This window comes from Sciurus vulgaris (assembly GCF_902686455.1).
Source record: "Sciurus vulgaris genome assembly, chromosome: 7".
Taxonomy (NCBI): Eukaryota; Metazoa; Chordata; class Mammalia; order Rodentia; family Sciuridae; genus Sciurus; species Sciurus vulgaris.
The window spans coordinates 114,597,745-114,623,005 of record NC_136467.1 but is presented as its reverse complement, the minus strand read 5'-3'; the positions used below and the strand labels follow the sequence as shown (position 1 = coordinate 114,623,005).

The following is a 25,261-nucleotide window of genomic DNA, read 5'->3' as shown; positions in this document are numbered from 1 at the left end:
TGAAGTCTTTAAAAAATAAGTATCATTATGAACTCAGAGATTTAAAAATATTTTATGTGTTTTTATTACCTTGACCGCAACCCCCTCATTTTCCTAGTCTTTGCCTCCACCTTTCTCTCAATACTTTCCTAGGTCAGAACCACCCAGTCCTGGACATGGGACCACATCGACGACTGCAGTGGACGTGGCTGGGCAGGGCTGAGCTGCAGTTTGGGGACCAGACCCTGCATGTGTCCACTGTGCAGATGTGGCTGCTGTTGAATTTCAATCATATAGAGGTGCCTCAGCTCCTTAGCCTCTCAGTCTTCTCTTCTGCCTTGTCTATCTCTGTTTTCCTCCTAAACTCTCTTTCTAGGTTCATACTTCTTCCTCCTTTTCTCTTCCTTTTCCTTTACTCCTGACTGGCCCTGTTTCTCCTTACCAGGAGGTATCAGTAGAGACCTTGCTGAAGAATTCTGACCTCTCTGCTGAGCTACTGCACCAGGCACTTCTACCCCTTACCTCTGAGAATGGCCCTTTGACCCTTCAAGAGGGTCAGGACTTTCCACCCAGGGGTAGGTCAGTGGGGACTGGGCTGAGTCTCTGCTGTGGGGTAGGGGGGCTCTCAGATTGGCCAATAGTATTCTAGGGAATGAGTGTGTAATAGTGTCTTCTTAGTCCTCACTCATGTGTCCCTCCTTATCCTTGGGTACCTGACTGGGACTTGGGTTCCAGGTGTGCTGCGACTCCGTGGGCCTGGGCTCCAGCCCAGTGAGGAGGTCCTGTGGCTCATACCTCCCCAGACATACCTGAATGTAGAGAAGGATGAGGGCCGAACCCTGGAACAGAAGAGGAACCTCTTGAGCTGTCTTCTTGTCCGTATTCTTAAAGCCCATGGGGAAAAAGGCCTCCACATTGATCAGCTGGTTTGTCTGGTAGGCAGAGGGGACCATGGCATTGGGAGAGTTAGGGAGTCATGCTTGGGGTTGGGTGATGGAGCCAGAGGTCCTCACAAGGTAAGGTCAACACTCTCAGTTTAAGACCTCCACTGGGTGACATTTCCAGCTGGGTTTCTATTCCTGACCAAGCAGTTAGAAGTTAGAAAAAGACTTGAATGTTTACCATGTGCATGATTAAGTCATTTAGTTGTCACAGTGATCCTAAGTATTATTATTTTGTCCTATTTAACAGATAAGAAAAGTAAGGCATGAGAAAGTTAGTAACTTCCCCATAGTCACACAACTAATAAGTGGCAGAGCCAGGCAATGAACTCAGGAAGGCTGGCTCCCCTCAGTGAAAGTGGCTTGTTTGTTTCATTTCTTCTGTCCAGGTGCTGGAGGCCTGGCAGAAGGGTCCAAATCCCCCTGGGAGCCTGGGCCATGCTGTTGCTGGAAGTGTAACCTGTACCAGTACAGATGTCCTCTCTTGCATTCTGCATCTCCTGGGCCAGGGCTATGTGCAGCGGCGTGATGACCGGCCCCAGATCCTGATGTATGCCACACCAGAGCCCATGGGGCCCTGCCGGGGTCAAGCAGATGTTCCTTTCTGTGGCAACCAAAGTACTAAGACCTCCAAGCCTAGGTAGCTGCCCTCACTTCTCTTTTTGTAGGGAGGTGGGGTCATTGGACCAAAGTCAGGTTCTTTTTTTTTTTCTTGCGGTGCTGGGGATTGAACCCAGGGCCTCGTGCTTACAAGGCAAGCACTCTACCGACTGAGCTATCTCCCCAGCCCTGGTTTTTTTATGTAGAAATATTTGCAGTCTTTCTTTGTCTGGTCCTATTCCCTTTCCCTATTATTTCCCTCCCTTCACTAGTATTCATTTCCCCTCTGTGTACTACCATTCCCTTCCTTGCCAATAAGGGATCTTGCTATCCCTATCTTCCTAAAAACCAGTCCTTAGGCAAGGGACCCAAAAACTCAAGCTGTCATTCTAAAAAAAATACATGAAATATTCTGCAAATATGTAGAGAGTGCTAAATAGCATTCTGCTCAGTGAAATATGCAAAAAAGTTTGTTCTGCAGAACTTGCTATAGGCCTTTTATAATTAGCCAGCACTCCTAAAACTTCCAACATCAGATCCAGTTCATCAGAAACTGTTAATGGCATTGATTGTCATGCCTGCTGACTACATGGTATGTAAAGTGAGTTCTCTGGAATAATCTTTCTCAAATCTAAACATGCACACACAGCAGCTGGGATTGGGCTGTGAGACCTGTGCTGCTGCTCCACAGGCCACACTTTGTGTAATAAAGATATACTCTTTCTCACCAAAAGTGCTACTAGCATTTTGGGTGGGACCTACAGTGGATCTTCCCGTCCACTGTTGGTCATTCAGCATCCTGATCTCTGCCCATTAGATCCATATAGTGCTCTTAGTCATTGCTACAGCCAGCCTCAGCCCCACATTTACAAATCCTTCTGTAGCAGCCTCTGTTCAGATAGTTGTTTGTGTTGTAACCCTCAGGCTGGTAAGGCAAGTCCAAGTGATGGTGTGCAAGTGGGGAATTGAGAGTCAGGTGGGGTTCAGTTGGTAGATCAGATAAGCAGGCAGGGATACTGACTACTATCTCTTTTCTCTCCCCAAGCCCAGAAGCCATGGTGGCCCTGGCATCTCTACAGCTGCCTGCAGGCCGCACCATGAGCCCCCAGGAGGTAGAAGGTTTGATGGAGCAGGCAGTGCGGCAGGTACAGGAGACGCTGAATTTGGAGCCAGATGTGGCTCAGCACCTTTTGGCTCATTCCCACTGGGGTGCTGAACAACTGCTGCAGAACTACAGTGATGACCCTGATCCGTTGCTGCTGGCAGCTGGGCTGTGTGTACCCCCGGCCCAGGCTGCCCCCACACGCCCTGATCACTGCCCAGTCTGTGTCAGCCCCCTGGAACTCAATGACGACTTGCCCTCCCTTTGCTGCAAGCACTACTGCTGTAAGGTGAGGCCCCCCAGCTCTCCACCCTAACACAGTTTCTTGAAAACTCTACTGAGGCCAGAGCCCAGCAGAGAAAAGGCCACCCCTTCCTCAGGCCTCCTTTTTCTTTGGCCTTCCTGCCCTTTCCATCCTTTTAAGAACTTGGCTCCTTCTTTTTTCTTGTTCTCTTTACTCACTTCCTCCATGTCCACCAACAGTAATTATATTAGGCTAATGCCCGAGCCTATGCATCCTCAAAGACAACTGTAATTTGTGCCAAGCATAAGAAAACTCATGGAGACCAGAAGGATCAGGGTCAGTCGTGAGGTAGATCTAGGAGCAGGCTGTCTCTGGCCTTATACATGGTAGGGAAGGGGTGGGCTAGGCAGTTACAAGGACACTTGTCTTTCAGCAGCCTCTCCTTTTGTCCCTCCCAGTCTTGTTGGAATGAGTATCTGACAACTCGGATCGAGCAGAACCTTGTGCTGAATTGCACCTGCCCCATTGCTGACTGCCCTGCTCAGCCCACTGCCGCCTTTATACGTTCCATCGTCTCCTCACCAGAGGTCATCTCCAAGGTATCCCCTCTAGTCTGAGAGGCTGCAATGCAGAACCAAAGGGCCTCCTGGAATGTATTGACCTGTGGGGTGCTATGAGCCTGGAGGTTGGCATCCTGGAGAGCCATGTCCTCACATTGTGGCACCTGTGGCCTTACAGTACCAGAAGGCCCTCCTGCGTGGCTATGTGGAGAGCTGCTCCAACCTGACCTGGTGCACCAACCCCCAGGGCTGTGACCGCATCCTGTGCCGCCAGGGCCTGGGCTGTGGGACCACCTGCTCCAAGTGCGGCTGGGCCTCCTGCTTCAACTGTAGCTTCCCTGAGGTGGCTGCCCTACCCCTGCCCTGCCCCTGAGCAAGTATTCCCACTCCTTCCCTGCTCAGCACCCCTGCCCACACAGACTGTGACTTGTCCTTCCTCATTCTCTGCAAACTGTTGAACTCTGTACACCTTCCTGTAGTCTTCCAAATGTGACCTGTCTTTTCACTCCCTCTCCCAAGGCACACCAGCAGGGCCATGCTGTCAGAGCTCAGCTGTGTCCTCACCCCTCCCTTCTGCTCTAGGCACACTACCCTGCCAGCTGTGGTCACATGTCTCAGTGGGTTGATGATGGTGGTTACTACGATGGCATGAGTGTGGAGGCCCAGAGCAAGCACCTGGCCAAGCTCATCTCCAAACGCTGTCCCAGCTGTCAGGCTCCTATTGAGAAGAACGAGGGGTGCCTGCAGTAAGAAGGGGGTATTGTGGGCACTGGGGAATCAGAGGGCAAGGGACAGGTGGGGAGGCCTGGCAGTAAGGAGGGGATGGTGAAGCCTGTTGTAAAGCTCAGCAAATGAACCACCCCTCACTTGGCACTCCCAGAGTGACTTCCTAGGTCTTCATTTTCCTTTTCTCACTTTTAAGTCTATGCTGTGGGCAAATTCAAAAGCAAGGGTGCATTCAGCAGGGTTCAGTAAGATGTAGGTAACTACAAGGCAGAGGCCCAGGGCATTGTCAGTGGTGTGTCCAAGCACTTGGTAGTCCTGGCACACCCCTGTTCAGAGGCAGGCACCCTCTGACAAGCTAGCTTTTTCCATAGCATGACCTGTGCCAAATGTAACCATGGATTCTGCTGGCGCTGCCTCAAGTCCTGGAAGCCAAATCACAAAGACTATTACAACTGCTCTGCCATGGTAAGGGCCTGGGGTACCCCAGAAGGTAGAGAACAATCAGGAGGGGCTGCTGCTGCTGGCCCCAGGTTAAGAGGGCTGTGTGTCTAGAATAGGGTGACTGCAGTTGGGACTCAGTGGCAGGGAGGACACAAGTCACCAGGGCCTCCAGGCATTGGGAATTCTGTACTGGGAGGCTTGTTCTCAAGGGCCTTTATCTTCAGAATAAGACGTCCCACTCTCAAGTGGCCACAAAGAGCCTGAGGACAGGGAATTCTTAGCAGGTGCCACTGCACAGCAGAGTAGGACACGAGTCATCCTGCTTCCCTCTAAGTGTATGGCTCTGGGCAAGCCTCAAAGCCCCCACCCGTAGAAGGAGGTAATATGACATGCCTTTGGTTTAAATGAAAATCACCAGTGTATAATGCAGAAGGGCCTTAATGGATAGTGGCTGTTCTAATTATTAACTCCATCCTGTTGGAACAAAGCATCCAATAGCCCCCTACGTGTTCTCACCAGGTAAGCAAAGCAGCTCGCCAGGAGAAGCGGTTTCAGGACTATAATGAGCGGTGTACTTTCCATCACCAGGCCCGGGTGAGCAAGGAGGAAACGGGTGGGTGGATGGGTGAGGCCAGAAGGCTGGGGTGACTGCACGGGGAGCTGCACTGAGCACCTTCCTCACACAGGAGTTTGCTGTGAACTTGCGGAATCGAGTCTCTGCCATCCATGAGGTGCCCCCGCCCAGATCCTTCACATTCCTCACTGATGCCTGCCGAGGCCTTGAGCAAGCTCGAAAGGTGGTAGTGGTGGGGGAAGGTGTGCCAAAGGGGCCTGGTGGGCTTGGGGTGCGTTTATCTGACTTGGCTGGATGGAGGGGGTGGAAGTGCCAGGCCTCAGGCAGGGAGAGCTGATTGGGGCTCTCCTAGGTGCTGGCCTATGCCTGTGTGTACAGCTTCTACAGCCAGGACACAGAGTACATGGATGTGGTGGAGCAGCAGACAGAGAACCTGGAGCTGCACACCAACGCCCTGCAGATCCTCCTTGGTGAGCTGGGCCCCCCTCAGTCCTGTCTGCCTCTTCCCTCTTCCTGAGCATCTCATGCCCAACCAGTCAGATAACACTGCCCTCATCTTCACTCTGTCCCTGTCTTCTTCATTCTGCATAGCCTCTCACCCTCAGGTCTAAAGTCCCATGCTATAGGGGCCAAGGACAGATGTGCACCTGATGGGTTGATCCTGGTCTGTACTGTTACTGGCATGTAAACTCTTTGAGTGTCTAGAGCCATGCCTGGCACCTGGTAGATGTTCCACAGGTGTTTATGGAAGGAAGGAGTGGGTGAGAATAGGAAAAGGAAGCAAGCCCCTGTTCCTGCTCCCTGCAGAGGAGACCCTGCTGCGCTGCCAAGACCTGGCCTCTTCTCTGCGCCTCCTGCGGACTGATTGTCTCAACACAGGCATGGAGCTGCTGCGGCGGATTCAGGAGAGGCTGCTAGCCATCCTGCAGCATTCCACCCAGGTACCTCTCCTGCTGGCCACTTGTGTCCCTGCACTTGACAAGATCAGGGGCCACCTATGCTGGGCACAGCCCTGCCCAGGGTTGAGTCCCAAGAGGAAAGGCAGTGAGGAGGGTGAATGGATGTTAGGAGGCCTGGGCAGATGTCCAGCCCTGCTGCCAGTCCCTGTTTGTTTGTTTGTTTGTTTTTAAAGGGGCATAATTCATTCTTTTGTGGATGGACCTTTTTATTTTATTTATATGTGGTTCTGGGAATTGAACCCAGTGCCTCATGCATTGCTAGGCAAGTGCTCTCTCTACCACTGAGCCACAACCCCAACCCCAACCCCAGTCCCTGTTTTTTAACCCCTGGTTTTCCTACAGAACAGTGGTTGGTTTTCCCACCATCAAGGACTTTTAGCTAGGGCACCCATCAGAATTACTCAGACTATACTTCCCAGTTGGAGATTCAGAATCTCACAAGTGGGGACCAGAGGGTGAGGATCACTGGGGTAAGGAACCTGTAAGATTCTTTGCAGTTCTAACATGTATGTGTTTACCTGCATCATGAACCCTGCCTTCAGGTTGTTTACTGACTGGTAAGTAACTGGGGGAGAATACACAAAACACACATTGAAAGCTGATTGAGCCACAGGTGGGATTTCCCACCCTTGTTTCTTGTATCTCTGGAGACTCTCAGCCAGTTAAATTGCACAAAGGCATTCGCATGTGAAGGGCCATGGTAAGAGGAGGGAGTGCTCATAGCAGGAGACTGGCCCTCAGAAAACATTAGCTGAAAAAATGCTGGGCACAAGGCCAGGTGTCCTCTGCTCTCCTGCTTCTGCCAGGATTTCCGGGTTGGTCTCCAGAGTCCATCAGTAGAGGCCCGGGAGGCAAGAGGATCCAACGTACCTGACAATCAGTGAGTAGGGCAGACGGAGCCCTAGAGGGACAGTGGGAAATGTCACGCTTCTCTGTGCTCAGTCCAATGGCTTTCCCTAGGCCCCAAGATTCCTCTGGGCTGGAGGCAGAGGATGAGGAGGAAGAAGAGGAGGAGGAAGATGATGAGGATGATGTGCCTGAGTGGCAGCAAGATGAGTTTGATGAGGAGCTGGACAATGACAGCCTTTTCTATGATGAGGAATCTGAAAACCTGGATCGAGAGACTTTCTTCTTTGGTGATGAGGAGGACGATGATGAAGCCTATGACTGACGGGCAGGATGCAGGAGACTCCTGGAGCTGTGCCACCAGAATCATGGGGCTGTGGGGATGGAGAGTTCATCTCTTCTCACTGTTGTGGTGAGGGGATTCCCAGTGTCTACAGTACCCTTTTCTGTTTACTGAATAAACTTTTTTTTCACATACTTCTCTGGAAGCAGGCTGGATAGCTTCCCCAGGGCAGCCAGCTTCAGCTCCACTGTCCCCCCTCATACAGCCAGCCAAATCCCTTCCTTTACTGTTTTCTTTAGACCTCCAGACTGTTCTGTCCTCAGGCCCAAAGTAGATCCATCTGGTCTAAGCTGATAAAGGGAAGTGAGGTTCACATGGTCCAGGGTCAGGTACAGACCCAGCCCAATTTCAGAGAAGATGAGATGGGCCAGCCCCGAGGATAGCCTTCCTCCAAGAACAGAAGGAGGTATCCTCCTCTTAGGGAACTATAAACTTTTAAAGGGTCTCTCTATACCTTAAAGTGAAATGGGGTGGGAAAGGGGTATGGCTGAGGACCTGTCCCATCCCAACCACAATACAGACATAACCATAGAATTTTAAACAATCCTTTTAATTTGCTACTGGGCTAAAAGGCAGGAATGATAACTACAGCAGTTTCAGGGGTCAGAAGGTTTTAAGAAAGTGGGCTTAAGTCAGGCAGTTGGGTCATCAGAGGCAGCCATCTGCTCGGGAGGATCAGCCTCAAAGTATCGATCCAGAATGGCTTCTACCTCTCCCTCTTCGTAGTCCCACACCTGGAACCTTGAGCCATCTGCTGCTCCCCGGATCATGGCTGAAAGCACTGGGGAAGGAAGGGAAAGTGAAGCTACCTCCCTTCTAAACCCCACAACTCTGTTTCCTGCCCTAACCCACTGAGCTCAGAGCTCACTAAGGAAGGAGCTGAGGCTGGACCTGTAGAAAGCTGGGGAGGGATGGGGCGGCCATTTAGGGCTTGGGGTACTCACCTCGTCCAGACTGTGGGCGAAACAGGCACAGGATTTGCTTATTGAGGGCCACGGCCCGGCCTAGCTCATAGCCTACACCCAAGGATGGCTGTGTCACTTCAGCCACGACCACTGGAAGAAATGTGAGACTAGGGCTTAATGCTTGGGGCCCTTGGGCTTGTAAGCAAAGGATAACAGTGTGGCTGTGGTGAGGAGGAACTCTAGATTGCTAGGTGTGGAGGCCAGGGATGTCCCAGGGAAGTTAACATCCCAGGGGAGCTTGTAGGTGGAAGGGAGAGCCACTCACCATCTGCCTGCTGCAGCCAGGCCAAGTCGCGCTCATGGATGAGCCTGTCACCCCCAGCAGCCTCTTCTCCTATGGTTAAAGGAAAGCTGGTCAAGGATGCTCCCCACCGTGGCTCACAGTACCTCTCTGCTGCCCTTGATGCCTCCATGTCCACCCTACTCTAGGAGGGAGACTAGTATAGATGACCTTCAAGGGCTTGTCCCCAACACAAGGAGCCCATCAAAGGGGTGAACAGCTACCAAAAAAAAAAAAAAAATCAACTCTGTGCAAAGGTGGCAATGTGTGATTAAGGCAGATGAAAATACAGGAAGGACTAACTCATTGTGGAGCCAAGTGATTAGGGAAAAGTTAATGGGCACAGAGGGTAAGGACTACTGCTTCCAGCTTGATTAAATACTATCCTTCAGGATGGTGAGGCTCATATCTACAGGCATCAGAGCAGAACCACTGGACAGCTTTTTTAAAACATGGATTCAAAGGCTTTATCTCAGGCAATCAGACTACTTTTTTTGGTGCTGGGGATTGATAGATTACATTTTAAACCAACTCCCTGATGATACTTCAGCACACTGAAGTTCCAGAACTACCAGACAACTAGATCCTATAGAACTAGTGGACCTTGAGCTGAAGGGTTCCTCAATTGCACAAGTCTTTTCTAATTCCCTATCAATTTTGTGATTTTTGTTTTTTAAAAGAGGTCTCCCAGAATTGCATTAGGTCCCACAAATCATGGACTTGCTCTTGGGGAGGGCAAGGTGGAACCACTAAAAATTTTCTGAGCAGAAGGAACAAACTGGAAGGATGGTGAGCTTCCAGACCAACGTATCAAAGCTTGGCTTTAGAAAGATCAGCAGCCAGGATCTTTCAGTCAGGATCACCTTGGTAACAAACAGCCTGAACAGAAGACTTTCAGGCTGAAGGTGGTTCAGGAGAGGGTTATCGAGAAAAGTGGGGTCTATCGGGTCAAAGAGAGGGCTGATAACTTAGACAAAAAGCGAGGAGACAGGATGATAAACTTCCTTTTGGGTGGGGGAGAGGATGTCAGTAGTGAGGTGGGACATGAGCCTGGAGAAGTGGCCCAATTCATCTTCCTTCAGCTATCGGCCAAAAGCGCCCCTGAAGGGGGCTGAAGAGAGTTCAAGGGACCGAAGGTAAGAGAGCCCAGTGCTTGACTAGTGTCTCACCCGCAGTGTACTGGGGCAGACGCGGCCTGCGCCCGCCCGGGTTCCTTCTACAGTGGGGACGCTGGACCGAGCGCTGGGCAGGAGGGTGGGGCGTGCAGTTGCCGTAAGAGGCGGGGGCCAGGCCTGTTCCTCGCCAGCGGGTCCGCAGGCCTCCCTCCCCGCAGCCCGCGCCGCCGCCTTACCACGTGCGCCCAGCTCGGCCGCCGCCATGTGCTCGGTGAGCACCGCCCCGAAGCGTCGCAGCCGGGACACGATCCGCGCGTACAACGCCCGGTCCTCGCGTCCGCCACGGATGCTCCCGCAGAAGTACAAGGCCCTGCGGCCCGGCGCGCCCGGCTCCACCGGCTCCCCGCGCCCCCGCGCCCCGGCCGCCGCCATCGCCGCCGCCGCGCGCCGCTTCCCGCGCCAGGGGGCGCCTGCCGCGACCACGTGACCCTGGAAAAAGGGACGAGGGGGTCGCGAGGGGGAGGACCCGGCTAGGCCCTCCTGGACTGTTTCCTTTTTCTCAAACCCCCCACCCAATTCATGGGCCACTGCGGTGGGTTCTCCCAAATATTTCTAGGATCTGACGCCCACCACCCCCGTCCAAGCTCCACCCCCTCCCTCCACAGCGCCCCGCCCCGGCAGCCTGCCCCACCGCGGTGGTCGCCACGCAGCAGAGTGAACACAAGTGAACAGACTGAGGACAGCGACCCTCCCGGTTCACTTGGGGTAAAAACCGAGAGGCCCACAGGGTTCCACATGCTCTGGTCACCCACTGTCTCCCTAATTCCAGCTGCCATTACCCTGACCCAGTTTTCTGCAGCCTCCCTAGCATGCAGGCTGCTCTTCTAGTGGGCGAGCCATACCCTTGCCTCACAGCCTTTGCATTTGCTGTTCCCGCTGCCCAGGACTCTGGCCTGCCATTTGGATTCCTGGCTCCCTCTACCACCTTCAAGTCTTTTCCTCCTTAAAATCTGTGTTCACACGTCAGCTTTCCAGGCCACCCTATTCAATATGGCAGCCTCTCACCTCCAACACCGCCTATCAGCCTTTTCTGCCTTCCCTTCTTCGTGTATGATGATTTAATTTTGTTGTGTGTCTTTCTACACCCGGTAGAATGTAATTCCCCAGGAGGGTAGGATTTGTTATCCCTTTGTTTTCATCTTCACTGTATGCCTGACTTATAGAACTGTGCCTGGCACAGAGAAAACATTTGTCAAATATTTTGTTAAGTGGATTAAGTGAAAGTACACATTTAACAACATTTCACAATCTGCTCAGCTCTAGAATAAGCAGGTGGAGAGAAGCAATTTCTTCAGGGACATGGGCACACACATGTTGCTCACCAGTGATACTAATAATTTCCCCTTCATGTTATTATGAAAATAATACAGATACATGACAAAAAAAGTTCCGATAGAACAAGAGAGATGCAGAGTCCTGAGACCTTCAGTCCCAATGTGGAAGTATGGGGTTACAGAAAAGACAAGATACTTTGTGTGTGTGTGTGTGTGTGTGTGTGTGTGTGTGTTGGGAATTGAACTCAGGGCCTTGCACATGCTAGGCAAGTGCTGTACCACTTGCTACACCCCAACCCCATAAATACAAAGGAGATACAAAGAAATTTCCACCCACTGCTAGACCCTGCCACAAACACAATACACAATACTGAGGCAAATGTGAACACACAGCTGTGACACAGACAGCCTCCCACACACTTGCCCACATACTGCTTAAAGAAGAGGTGTTATGTGCCAGAGGACTGACCAGCAACCTACTCCACACTTCTTGTCCTGGCTCATTGCCCCTCCCTCTTGTCCCCATAAGCAAGGAACACACATGCACACATATATACACAAACCATCTTGTTTCTGTTTCAGTTTCTTATAAATGGAGTTTTTCTTATAAATGGAGAAACTAACCAACCTGATCTTAAGTTAACACCTTGGGTGTGACTGGCATCCCCTTTCTATTTCAGGCTGGAGTAAAAAGAGCAGCTGGATTCTTTGTGTTGGAGATGGGACCCTGAGATTGGTTCTATATCCACTGTTGGGTGAGGATGCAGGTTCAGCCAAGACTTGCCTCTCAGACCTTCCTCCCCAATGTTGAGAGACCGGAGTTGAAAGGCACTAAGTGATGGAAGAACCATGTCGGTGGACAGTCTAGAAAGGCAGCATAATGGGGGGAAATACCTTTTTCAAGCAACCAGAGGCCAAACTAGAGTTTGTAACTAGCTCTGTGACCTCAGTCAGGTCCCTTAACCCTCTGAGTCTCAGTCTTCAGATCTATGGAATTGGCAAGAAATGTTATCCTGCCTTGCTCACCTGGTTTGACTATGATGCACTTCAGTTCAAGTCTGTAAAAGCACGTTAGAAAAAGTACTTCATGGATCCTTCTCTAAAATAGACCATATCTTATGCCACAAAGCAACTCTTAGTAAATACAAAAAATGGAGATAATACCCTGAATTCTATCAGATCATAATGAACTGAAATTAGAAATCAATGATAAAATAAAAAATAGAAGCTACTTTAACAAATGGAAACTAAATAATACACTATTGAATGATGAATGGGTAGTAGAAGAAATCAACATACCAAAATCTCTGGGACACTATGAAAGCAGTACTAAGAGGAACTTTTTTTTTTTTTTTTTCATTGTGCTCATTTATTAAAAGAATAAAAAAAATCAGCAAATAAATGACCTCACGTTACATCTCAAAGCCCTAGAAAAAGAAGAATAAATCAACACCAAAAACAGTAGAAGACAGGGAATAATTAAAATCAGAGCTGAAATCAAAGAAATTGAAACAAAAGAAACAATTGAAAAAATTGACAAAAAGTTGGTTTTTTGAAAAAAATCAATAAAATTGATAACCCCTATCCACACTAAGGAAGAGAAAGAGAAAACTCAAATTACTAAAACGTTATGAAAAAGGAAATATCACAATGGACACAACTAAAATACAGAAGATAATTAGAAACTATTTTGAAAATTTATACTCCAATAAAATAGAAAATATTGAAGACATCGACAAATTTCTAGACATATGACCTACCTAAACTGAATCAGGAGGTCATACACAATTTCAACAGAACAGTTTCAAGTAATGAAATGGAAAACACCATCAAAAGCTTATCAATTAAGAAAAGCCCAGGACCAGACGGATTCTCAGGTGAGTTCTACAAGATCTTCAAAGAAGAATTAACACCAATACTCCTCAAATTATTCTATGAACTAGAAAAGTAGGGAACCCTTCCAAACTCATTCTATGAGGCTAATATCACCCCTCTACCAAAACCAGACAAAGACACATCAAGGAATGAAAACTTCAGACTGATATCCCTGATGAACATAGATGCAAAAGTTCCCAATAAAATTCTGGCAAATTGCATACAAAAATTTATTAAAAAGAGAGTGCACCATGATCAAGTGGGTTCATCCTAGGGATGCAGGGTTGGTTCAACATACAGAAATTATAATAAACATAATTCATCATATTAATATACTTAAAAACAAGAATCATATGATCATCTCAATAGATGCAGTAAAAGCATTTGACCAAATACAGCACCCCTTCATGTTCAAAACACTAGGAAAATTAGGGATAGTAGGAACATATCTCAACAACATAAAAGACTTATATGCTAAACCCAAGGCCAACATCATTCTAAATGGAGAAAAATTGAAAGCATTCTCTCTAAAAACTGGAACAAGACAAGGATGCTCTCTTTCATCACTTTTTATTCAACACTGTCCTTGAAACTTCAGCCAGAGCAATTAGACAGAAGAAAGAAACTAAAGGTATACACACAGATAACTCAAACTATCACTATTTGCTGATGATATGATTCTATATTTAGAAGATCCAAAAAATTCCAACAAAAAAATTCTAGTACTGATAAATGAATTCAGCGAAGTAGCAGGATATAAAATCAATATCCATAAATCAAACACATTCTTATACATCCGTAATGAATCAACTGAAAGACAAATTAAGGAAACTACCCCATTCACAATAGCCTCAAGAAAAATAAAATACTTGGGAATCAATCGAACAAAAAAGGTAAAAGACCTCTACAATGAAAACTAGAGAACACTAAAGAAAGAAATTGAAGACCTTAGAAGATGGAAAGACCTCCCATGCTCCTGGATAGGCAGAATTAATATTGTCAAAATGACCATTCTACCAAAAGTGTTATACAAATTTAATGCAATTCCTATTAAAATCCCAATGACATCCTTCATAGAACTAGCAAAGGCAATCACGAAATTCATTTGGAAAAATAAGAGACCCAGAATAGCCAAAGCAATCCTTAGAAAAGTGCAGCAGGAGGCATCACAATACCAGACCTCAAACTGCTACAGAGCTGTAGTAATAAAACAGCAAGATATCGGCACCAAAACAGGCACATAGACCACTGGTACAGAATAGAATACACAGACACAAACCCACATAAATACAGTGTTCTCATACTAGACAAATGTGCCAAAAACATTCACTGGAGAAAAGATAGCCTATTTAACAAATGGTGCTGGGAAAAATGGAAAACCACATGTAACAAAATGAAATTAAAGCATTATCTCTCACCTGCATGAAAGTCAACTCAAAGTGGTTTAAAGACTTAGGCACTAGAACAGAGAGACCCTGTGTCTATTAGAAGAAAAAGTAAGCCCAAATCTTCACCAAGTCAGCCTAGGATCTGACTTCCTTAACAAGACCCCTGAAGCCCAAGAAGTTAAATCAAGAATCAATAAATGGGATGCATTCAATCCAAAAAGTTTCTTATCAGCCAAAGAAACAATCAATAATGTGAAGAGAGAGCCTACCGATTGGGAGAAAATCTTTACCACATGCACCTTAGATAAAGCATTGATCTCTAGTATATATAAAGAACTCAAAAAACTTAACACCAAAAACCCAAATAACCCAATCAATAAATGGGCTAAGGAACTGAACAGATATTTAATAGAAGAAGACATATAATTGATCAACAAATAAATGAAAAAATGTCCAACATTTCTAGCAATTAGAGAAATGCAAATCTCACTCCAATGAGAATGGCAGTTATCAAGAATACAAGCAACAATAAATGTTGGCAAGGAAAGTAGTATGGAAATTCCTCAGAAAACTTGGAATGGAACCACCATTTGACCCAGCCATCCCATTCCTTGGTTTATATCCAAAGGACTTAAAGTCAGCATACTACAGTGACATAGCCACATCAAAGTTTTTTTTTTAATTTATTTTTATTGTAAATGAATGGGATACATGTTGTTTCTGTTTGTACATGGAGTAATAGCATACCATTTGCATATTCATACATTTACATAGGGTAATTATGTTTGATTCATTCTGTTATTTTTGCCTTCCCCCCCACCCCTCCCACCCCTCTTTTCCCTCTATACAGTCCCTCCTTCCTCCATTCTTGCCCCCCTCCCACCCCTCATTATGCGTCATCATCCGCTTATCAGCGAGATCATTCATCCTTTGGTTTTTTGAGATTGGCTTGTCTCACTTAGCGTGATATTCTCCAATTTCATCCATTTGATTGCAAATGCCATAATTTTATTATTCTTTATAGCTGAGTAATATTCCATTGTATATATATACCACAGTTTCTTTATCCATTCATCAATTGAAGGACATCTAGGTTGGTTCCACAGTCTGGCTACTGTGAATTGAGCAGCTATGAACATTGATGTGGCTGTATCTCAGTAGTATGCTGATTTTAAGTCCTTTGGGTATAGGCCAAGGAGTGGGATAGCTGGGTCAAATGGTGGGTCCATTCCAAGTTTTCTAAGGAATCTCCACACTGCTTCCCAGAGTGGGTGCACTAATTTGCAGCCCCACCAGCAATGTATGAGTGTACCTTTTCCCCCACATCCTCTCCAACACCTATTGTTGCTTCTATTCTTGATAATCGCCATTCTAATTGGGGTGAGATGGAATCTTAGTGTAGTTTTGATTTGCATTTCTCTTATTACTAAAGATGGGGAACATTTTTTCATATGTTTGTCGATTGCTTGTAGATCTTCTGTGAAGCATCTGTTCATATCCTTAGCCCATTTGTTGATTGGGTTATTTGTATTCTTGGTGTAGAGTTTTTGAGTTCTTTATATATTCTGGAAATTAGTGCTCTATCTGAAGTATGAGAGGCAAAGATATTCTCCCACTCTGTAGGCTCTCTCTTCGCATTGCTGATAGTTTCCTTTGCTGAGAGAAAGCTATTTAGTTTGAATCTATCCCAGTTATTGATTCTTCCTTTTATTTCTTGTGCTATGGGAGTCCTGTTAAGGAAGTCTGATCCTAAGCCAACAAGGTGAAGATTTGGACCTACTTTTTCTTCTATATGATGCAGGGTCTCTGGTCTGATTTCAAGGTCCTTGATCCATTGTGAGTTGATTTTTGTGCAGGGTGAGAGATAGGGGTTTAGTTTCATTCTGTTGCATATGGATTTCCAGTTTTCCCAGCACCATTTGTTGAAGAGGCTATCTTTTCTCCATTGCGTATTTTTGACACCTTTGTCTAGTATGAGAAAATTGTGTTTATTTGGGTTCGTGTCCGTGTCCTCTATTCTGTACCATTGATCTACCTGTCTATTTTGGTGCCAATATCATGCCATTTTTTTTATATCATGCCATTTTTGTTACTATTGCTTTGTAGTATAGTTGAAGTTCTGGTATTGCGATACCCCCTGTTTCATTCTTCCTGCAAAGGATTGCTTTAGCTATTCTGGGTTTCTTATTCTTCCAGATGAATTTCACGATTGCTTGCTCTATTTCTGTAAGGTACATCATTGGGATTTTAATTGGAATTGCATTGAATCTGTATAGCACGTTTTGTAGTATGGCCATTTTGACAATATTAATTCTGCCTATCCAAGAACATGGGAGATCTTTCCATCTTCTAAGGTCTTCCTCAATCTCTTTCTTCAATGTTTTGTAGTTTTCATTGTAGAGATCTTTACCCTCTTTGGTTAGATTGATTCCCAAGTGTTTTATTTTTATTTTTTTGAGGCTATTGCAAATGGAGTTGTTTTCTTCATTTCCCTTTCAGCTGTTTCGTCGCTTGCATATAAAAATGCTTTAGATTTATGCATGTTGATTTTATAGCCTGCTATTTTGCTGAATTCATTGATGAGGTCTAGAAGTTTTCTGGAGGATTTTTTTGGATCCTCTAAATATAGAATCATGTCATCAGCAAATAGTGACAGCTTAAGTTCCTCTTTTCCTATTCGTATCCCTTTAATTTCTTTAGTCTGTCTAATTGCTCTGGCTAGAGTTTCGAGGACAATGTTGAATAGAAGTGGTGAAAGAGGACATCTCTGTCTTGTTCCCGTTTTTTAAAGGGAATGGTTTCAGTTTTTCTCCATTAATGATGATGTTGGCCATGGGCTTTGCATAAATAGCCTTTACAATGTTCAGGTATGTTCCTACTATCCCTATTTTTTCTAGTGTTTTGAGCATGAAGGGGTGTTGTATTTTGTTGAATGCTTTTTCTGTGTCAATTGAAATAACCATATGATTCTTATCCTTAAGTCTATTGATATGATGGATTACGTTTATTGATTTATGGATGTTAAGCCATCCTTGCATTCCAGGGATGAACCCCACTTGATCATGGTGCACGATTTTCTTAATATGTTTTTGGATATGGTTTGCCAATATTTTGTTAAGGATCTTTGCATCTATATTCATCAAGGATATTGGTCTAAAATTTTCTTTTCCTGGTTTCTTGGTCTAAAATGTGTCTTTTCCTGGTTTGGGTATGAGGGTGATATTAGCTTCATAGAATGAGTTTGGTAGGGTACCCTCCTTTTCTATTTCCTGGAATACTTTGAGAAGTATTGGAATAAGTTCTTCTTTGAAGGTCTTGTAGAACTTGGCTGAGAATCTGTCTGGCCCTGGGCTTTTCTTGATTGGTAGATTTTTAATGGTTTCTTCTATTTCATTGCTTGATATTAACCTGTTTAAATTGTGTATGTCCTCCGGTTCAGTTTGGGAGGAGCATATGTCTCTAGAAATTTGTCAATGTCTTTGGTAGTTTCTATTTTGTTGGAATACAGATTTTCAAAGTAGCTTCTCATTATGTTATGTATCTCAGTGGTGTCTGTCGTGATATTTCCTTTTTCATCACGAGTTTTAGTAATTTGAGTTTTCTCTCTCCTTCTCTTTGTTAGTGTGGCTAAGGGTTTGTCTATTTTGTTTACTTTTTCAAAGAACCAACTTTTTGTCAATTTTTTGAATTGTTTCTTTTGTTTCAATTTCATTGATTTCAGCTCTGATTTTAATTATTTCCAGTCTTCTACTACTTTTGCTGTTATTCTGTTCTTCTTTTTCTAGGGCTTTGAGCTGTAATGTTAGGTCATTTAGTTGTTGACTTCATTCTTTTCTGGAATGCGCTCCGTGCAATGAATTTTCTTCTTAGTACTGCTTTCATAGTGTCCCAGAGATTTTGATATGTTGTATTGTCGTTCTCATTGACCTCTAAGAATTTTTTTATCTCCCCCCTGATGTTTTCTGTTATACATTTCATTCATATTATATGAGTATATAATATATGAAAATAATTTATATTATATGAATATAAATAGCATATTATTTAGTTTCCAGGTGTTGGAGTAATTTCTGTTTTTTATTTTGTCATTGATTTCTACTCTCAGTCCATTATGATCTGATAGAACACAAGGCAGTATCTCTATTTTTTTGCATTTCCTAAGGGCTGCTTTGTGGCATAACATATGGTCTATTTTCAAGAAGGTTCCATGTGCTGCTGAGAAGAAAGTGAATCCGCTCGTTGATGGATGGAATATTCTATATATGTCTATTAAGTCTAGGTTATCGATTGTGTTATTGAGTTCTACAGTTTCTTTGTTCGGTTTTTGTTTGGAAGATCTATCTAGTGGTGACAGCAGTGCGTTAAAGTCACCCAGAATTACTGTGTTGTGGTCTATGTGATTCCTGAAACTGAGAAGGATTTGTTTGATGTACAGGGATGCACCATTGTTTGGGGCATAAATATTTACTATCATTATGTCTTCCTGATTTATGGTTCCCTTAAGCAGTATGAAATGTCCTTCTTTATCCCTTCTTGAAGTCCACTTTATCTGATATAAGGATGGAAACCCCCGCTTTTCTACTGAGCCCATGTGCATGGTAGGTTTTTTCCCATCCTTTCACCTTTAGTCTGTGGATGTCTTTTTCTATGAGATGAGTCTCTTGCAGGCAGCATATTGTTGGGTCTTTCTTTTCAATCCATTCTGCCAGTCTATGTCTTTTGATTGATGAGTTTAGGCCATTAACGTTCAGGGTTATTATTGAGATATGATTTGTATGCCCAGTCATTTGGCTTATTTTTGTTTTTTTTTTTATTTTTTTTTTATTTTATTGTAAACAAATGGGATACATGTTGCCTCTCTGTTTGTACATGGTGCAAAGGCATACCATTTGTGTAATCATAAATCCACATACAATAATGTTGTTTGATTCATTCTGTTATTTTTTCCCCTTCCCCCCACCCCTCCCACCCCTCTTTACCCTCTATACAGTACTTTCTTCCTCCATACTTGCCCCCCTCCCTAACCCTAACTCTAACCCTAACACTAACCCTTCCCTCCCCCCCATTATGTGTCATCCTCCACTTATTAGCGATATCATTCGTCCCTTGTCTTTTTGAGATTGGCTTATCTCACTTAGCATGATATTCTCCAATTTCATCCATTTGCCTGCAAATGCCATAATTTTGTCATTCTTTATGGCTGAGTAATATTCCATTGTGTATATATACCACAGTTTCTTTATCCACTCGTCAATTGAAGGGCATCTAGGTTGGTTCCATAGTCTGGCTATTGTGAATTGAGCAGCTATGAACATTGATGTGGCTGTATCTCTGTAGTATGCTGATTTTAGATCCTTTGGGTATAGGCCAAGGAGTGGGATAGCTGGGCCAAATGGAGGGTCCATTCCAAGTTTTCTAAGGAATCTCCACACTGCTTTCCAGAGTGGCTGCACTAATTTGCAGCCCCACCAGCAATGTATGAGTGTACCTTTCTCCCCACATCCTCGCCAACACCTGTTGCTTGTATTTTTGATAATCGCCATTCTAATTGGGGTGAGATGGAATCTTAGGGTGGTTTTGATTTGCATTTCTCTTATTACTAGAGATGTTGAACATTTTTTCATATGTTTATTGATTGCTTGTACATCTTCTTCTGTAAAGTGTCTGTTCATTTCCTTAGCCCATTTGTCGATTGGATTATTTGTATTCTTGGTGTAGAGTTTTTTGAGTTCTTTATAGATTCGGGAGATTAGTGCTCTATCTGAAGTATGATTGGCAAAGATATTCTCCCACTCTGTAGGCTCTTTCTTCACATTACTGATAGTTTCCTTTGCTGAGAGAAAGCTTTTTAGTTTGAATCTATCCCAGTTATTGATTCTTGCTTTTATTTCTTGTGCTATGGGAGTCCTGTTGAGGAAGTCTGGTCCTAAGCCGACATGTTGAAGATCGGGACCTACTTTTTCTTCTATAATCTGCAGAGTCTCTGGTCTGATTCCAAGGTCCTTAATCCATTTTGAGTTGAGTTTTGTGCAGGGTGAGAGATATGGGTTTAGTTTCATTCTGTTGCATATGGATTTCCAATTCTCCCAGCACCATTTGTTGAAGAGGCTATCTTTTCTCCATTGCATATTTTTGGCGCCTTTGTCTAGTATTAGAAAGTTGTATTTATTTGGGTTTGTGTCCGTGTCCTCTATTCTGTACCATTGATCTACCTTTCTATTTTGGTACCAGTACCATGCCGTCTTTGTTACTATTGCTTTGTAATAAAGTTGAAGTTCGGGTATTGCGATACCCCCTGCTTCATTTTTCCTGCGAAGGATTGCTTTAGCTATTCTGGGTTTCTTATTCTTCCAGATGAATTTCATGATTGCTTGCTCTATTTCTGTAAGGTACGTCATTGGGATTTTAATTGGGATTGCATTGAATCTGTATAGCACTTTTGGTAGTATGGCCATTTTGACAATATTAATTCTTCCTATCCAAGAACATGGGAGATCTTTCCATCTTCTAAGGTTTTCTTCGATTTCTTTCTTTAGTGTTCTGTAGTTCTCATTGTAGAGGTCTTTTACCTCTTTTGTGAGATTGATTCCCAAGTATTTTATTTTTTTCGATGCTATCGTGAATGGGGTAGTTTTCATAATTTCTCTTTCTGAGGATTCCTCACTTATGTATAAAAATGCATTGGATTTATGAGCATTGATCTTGTAACTTGCCACTTTACTGAATTCACTTATGAGTTCTAACAGTTTTCTGGTGGAATTTCCTGGTTCCTCTAAGTATATAATCATATCATCCGCAAATAGGGATAGTTTGAGTTCTTCTTTTCCTATTCGTATTCCTTTAATTTCCTTGGTCTGTCTAATTGCTCTGGCTAGAGTCTCAAGAATGACATTGAATAGGAGTGGTGAAAGAGGGCATCCCTGTCTTGTTCCAGTTTTTAGGGGGAATGCTTTCAGTTTTTCACCATTTAGAATGATATTAGCCATGGGCTTAGCATAAATGGCCTTTACAATGTTAAGGAATGTTCCCACTATCCCTATTTTTTCTAGAGTTTTGAGCATGAAGGGGTGTTGTATTTTATCAAATGCTTTTTCTGCATCTATTGAAATAATCATGTGGTTCTTGACTTTAAGTCTATTGATATGGTGAATTACATTTATTGATTTCCGGATGTTGAACCAACCTTGCATCCCTGGGATGAAACCCACTTGATCGTGGTGCACTATCTTTTTAATATATTTTTGTATGCGATTTGCTAAAATTTTATTGAGAATTTTTGCGTCAGTGTTCATTAATGATATCGGTCTGAAATTTTCTTTCCTCGATTTATCTCTGTCTGGCTTGGGTATCAGGGTAATATTGGTTTCATAGAATGAGTTTGGGAGGGTACCCTCCTCTTCTATTTCATGGAATACTTTGAGAAGTATTGGAATGAGCTCTTCTTTAAAGATTTTGTAGAACTCGGCTGAGAACCCGTCTGGTCCTGGACTTTTCTTTGTTGGTAGGCTTTTGATGACCTCTTCTACTTCATTACTTGAAATTGATCTATTTAAATTTTGTATGTCCTCCTCGTTCAATTTAGGCAATTCATATGTCTCTAGAAACCTGTTGATGTCTTCGAAATTTTCTATTTGGTTAGAATATAGATTTTCAAAATAGCTTCTAATTATGTTTTGTATTTCAATCGTGTCTGTTGTGATATTTCCTTGTTCATTCCGAATTTTGGTGATTTGGGTTTTCTCTCGTCTTCTCTTTGTTAGAGTGGCTAAGGGTTTATCAATTTTGTTTATTTTTTCAAAGAACCAACTATTTATTTTGTCAATTTTTTGTATAGTTTCTTTTGTTTCAATTTCGTTGATTTCAGCTCTGAGTTTAACTATTTCCTGTCTTCTACTACTTTTGGTGTTGGTCTGTTCTTCTTTTTCTAGGGCTTTGAGCTGAAGTGTTAGGTTGTTTATTTGTTGATTTTTACTTCTTTTATTGAATGCGCTCCATGAAATAAATTTTCCTCTAAGTACTGCTTTCATAGTGTCCCAAAGATTTTGATATGATGTTTCTTTGTTCTCATTTACCTCTAGGAATTTTTTAATTTCCTTCCTAATATCTTCTGTTATCCATTCATCATGTAATAGCATATTGTTTAATCTCCAGGTGTTGGAGTAGCTTCTGTTTTTTACTCTTTCATTTATTTCTAACTTCAAACCATTATGATCTGATAGAATACAAGGTAGTGTCTCTATCTTCTTGTATTTGCTTACATTAGCTTTGTGGCATAATATATGGTCTATTTTAGAGAAGGATCCATGTGCTGCTGAGAAGAAAGTGTATTCGCTCTTGGTTGGATGGTATATTCTATAAATGTCCGTTAAGTCTAAATTATTGATTGTGTTATTGAGATCTATGGTTTCTTTGTTCAATTTTTGTTTGGAAGATCTGTCCAGTGGTGAGAGAGGCGTGTTAAAATCACCTAGTATTATTGTGTTATGGTCTATTTGGTTTCTGAAATTGAGAAGGATTTGTTTGACATACATGGATGAGCCACTGTTTGGGGCATAGATGTTTATGATTGTTATGTCTTGCTGATTTATGGTTCCCTTAAGCAGTATGTAATGTCCTTCTTTATCCCTTTTGACTAGTTTTGACTTGAAGTCCACCTTATCTGAAATGAGGATGGATACCCCAGCTTTTTTGCTGAGTCCATGTGCATGATATGTTTTCCCCCATCCTTTCACCTTTAGTCTATGTGTATCTCTTTCTACGAGGTGAGTCTCTTGCAGGCAACATATTGTTGGATCTTTCTTTTTGATCCAATCTGCCAGTCTATGTCTTTTGATTGATGAGTTCAGGCCATTAATATTCAGGGTTATTATTGAGATATGATTAGTATTCCCGGTCATTTGGTTCATTTTATTTATTTATTTATTTATTTATTTATTTATTTATTTATTTATTTATTTTGAGACGACTTGGTTCTTCCTTTATTTGACAATTCCTTTAGGATGGTTCCTCCCATTGCTGATTTGTTTCTTTGTTTTTCATCTCTTCCTCATGGAATATTTTGCTGAGAATGTTCTGTAATGCTGGCTTTCTTTTTGTAAGTTCTTTTAGCTTTTGTTTATCATGGAAGGATTTTATTTCATCATCAAATTTGAAGGTAAGTTTTGCTGGGTATAAGATTCTTGGTTGGCATCCATTTTCTTTCAGGGCTTGAAAAATGTTGTTCCAGGCCCTTCTAGCTTTTAGGGTCTGGATTGAAAAATCTGCTGATATCCGTATTGGTTTCCCCCTGAATGTAATTTGATTCCTCTCTCTTGCGGCCTTTAAAATTCTGTCTTTATTTTGTATGTTGGGCATTTTCATTATAATGTGCCTTGGTGTGGGTCTGTTGTAATTTTGTATATTTGGAGTCCTATAAGCCTCTTGTACTTGATCTTCCATTTCATTCTTCAGATTTGGGAAATTTTCTGATAGTATTTCATTGAATAGATTGTTCATTCCTTTGGTCTGTTTCTCTAAGCCTTCCTCAATTCCAATAATTCTCAAATTTGGCCTCTTCATGATATCCCATAGTTCTTGGAGATTCTGTTCATGATTTCTTACCATCTTCTCTGTTTGTTCAACTTTGTTTTCAAGGTTAAATATTTTATCTTCAATGTCTGATGTTCTGTCTTCCAGGTGTTCTATTCTATTGGTTATGCTTTCTATGGAGTTCTTAATTTGGTTTATTGTTTCCTTCATTTCAAGGATTTCTGTTTGGTTTTTTTTCAATATCTCTAACTCTTTATTGAAGTGATCTTTTGCTTCCTGTATTTGCTCTTTTAACTGTCGATTGGTGTGATCATTCAGTGCCTGCATTTGCTCTTGCATCTCGTCATTTGCTTCCCTGAGCATTTTAATTATGTACATTCTGAACTCCCTTTCTGTCATTTCTTCTGCCATGCTGTCGTTGGGTTTCATTGATGTAACATCTAGATTTGTTTGCAGCATTTTCTTTCCTTGTTTTCTCATATTGTTCAGGTATCAGTTGACCGCTGTGATATTGCAGATTTCCTCTATTGTCTTATAATATCCCTGAAGATTTCTATTATATCCCCTCTTAGTCTTCAGTAGCCTGAAATCTTGGAGGAAGTTGATAATGCAGTGCTCCACAAGGGAGCTGACTCCCTAGGGGTGGTGGCCTTCTGGTGGGGTATATTCCCTGGTAGTGGGCAGAGGTACCTTCACTTGCTGATGAATGGTCATCCAGAAGGGAAGTAGGTTGTGGGCTGATGCAAGACCAGTTTGGGCCTGTGTCTCTGATTTTACGGTCCTTTTGGGAGAACCTCACCCAACAGGGAGGAGTCACCCGGTGGGGAGGTCTCGCTGGTCGGTTTTCCTCCCAGAGGTTCCGTTCAATTCACAACTACCGCCTGGGCTGGGTAGCCTTCTTCTGCAATGTTCCCAGGGACCCGGACCTACCTCCTGGGCCTGGAAGCCTCACCCTTCACAAATGAATCTCCTTCGGCTGCCTCTCCTCAGAGAAGCTTCCTGCAGTCCTGGAGCCTTCGCTCCGCCCCTCAGTTTGTCTGTGGGGCCCTTCCACCAAGAAGCCGTCTAGGACCCTGCTCTGCACTTTTCGCCTGGCTATGCGGCCCCTCCTCTGAGCAGCCACCTGGAGCCCCTTACAATCGCTCCGAGTCCCAGTGACCCGCCACATGCCTTTTCCTCTGGCAGCCACCTGTTGTTCCGTGCGGTCGCTCTAAGACCAAGTGACCCACCACGCACCACTTTCTCCACCAGGCAGTCACCCAGAGATCTGGTGCGTCACGAGTCCCAAGAACTCACTGTGCACCTTCTTGTCCCAACTGCCTCCCGTAGCCCTGCTGCAGTCACTTCGAGCCCAAGCACCCCGCCGCGCTCCTCCTCCTTCTCCAGACAACCCCCTATGTTCAGGAGCGGATGCTCTGGGACCAAACCACTCACCACGCTGTTCCACCGGATAGCCGCCCA

The 25,261-nt window shown here is 43.9% G+C and overlaps 2 protein-coding genes across 8 annotated transcripts in view; one reads left to right on the top strand and one right to left on the bottom strand.

Annotated features, from left to right (window-relative positions):
* Positions 1 to 7,438, top strand: part of CUL9 (cullin 9) — a 34,920-nt gene extending 27,482 nt beyond the window's left edge. For 2 of the 5 annotated variants that reach the window (XM_079148073.1, XM_079148076.1), the window contains 15 exons: positions 133 to 278; positions 425 to 554; positions 715 to 914; positions 1,310 to 1,560; positions 2,566 to 2,911; positions 3,325 to 3,465; positions 3,605 to 3,769; positions 4,009 to 4,172; positions 4,524 to 4,617; positions 5,113 to 5,187; positions 5,280 to 5,390; positions 5,520 to 5,637; positions 5,975 to 6,108; positions 6,933 to 7,006; positions 7,087 to 7,438. In XM_079148073.1, the coding sequence (XP_079004199.1) occupies positions 133 to 278; positions 425 to 554; positions 715 to 914; positions 1,310 to 1,560; positions 2,566 to 2,911; positions 3,325 to 3,465; positions 3,605 to 3,769; positions 4,009 to 4,172; positions 4,524 to 4,617; positions 5,113 to 5,187; positions 5,280 to 5,390; positions 5,520 to 5,637; positions 5,975 to 6,108; positions 6,933 to 7,006; positions 7,087 to 7,297 (2,360 nt within the window). In that variant the 3' untranslated portion in view covers positions 7,298 to 7,438. Of the gene's footprint in view, positions 1 to 132; positions 279 to 424; positions 555 to 714; positions 915 to 1,309; positions 1,561 to 2,565; positions 2,912 to 3,324; positions 3,466 to 3,604; positions 3,770 to 4,008; positions 4,173 to 4,523; positions 4,618 to 5,112; positions 5,188 to 5,279; positions 5,391 to 5,519; positions 5,638 to 5,974; positions 6,109 to 6,932; positions 7,007 to 7,086 lie in introns of those variants that run through there. The other 3 variants (XM_079148074.1, XM_079148075.1, XM_079148077.1) reach the window with 2 other exon arrangements.
* A 248-nt stretch (positions 7,439 to 7,686) lies between these two features.
* DNPH1 (2'-deoxynucleoside 5'-phosphate N-hydrolase 1) overlaps positions 7,687 to 25,261 on the bottom strand; it is a 38,401-nt gene continuing 20,826 nt past the window's right edge. The window contains exons 1-5 of one of the 3 annotated variants that reach the window (XM_079148116.1): positions 10,578 to 10,710; positions 9,912 to 10,164; positions 8,546 to 8,614; positions 8,260 to 8,370; positions 7,687 to 8,096 (exon numbers count right to left, since the gene is read on the bottom strand). In XM_079148116.1, coding sequence (XP_079004242.1) covers positions 7,948 to 8,096; positions 8,260 to 8,370; positions 8,546 to 8,614; positions 9,912 to 10,107 — 525 coding nt within the window. In that variant the 5' untranslated portion in view covers positions 10,108 to 10,164; positions 10,578 to 10,710 and the 3' untranslated portion in view covers positions 7,687 to 7,947. Of the gene's footprint in view, positions 8,097 to 8,259; positions 8,371 to 8,545; positions 8,615 to 9,911; positions 10,214 to 10,577; positions 10,711 to 25,261 lie in introns of those variants that run through there. The other 2 variants (XM_079148115.1, XM_079148117.1) reach the window with 2 other exon arrangements.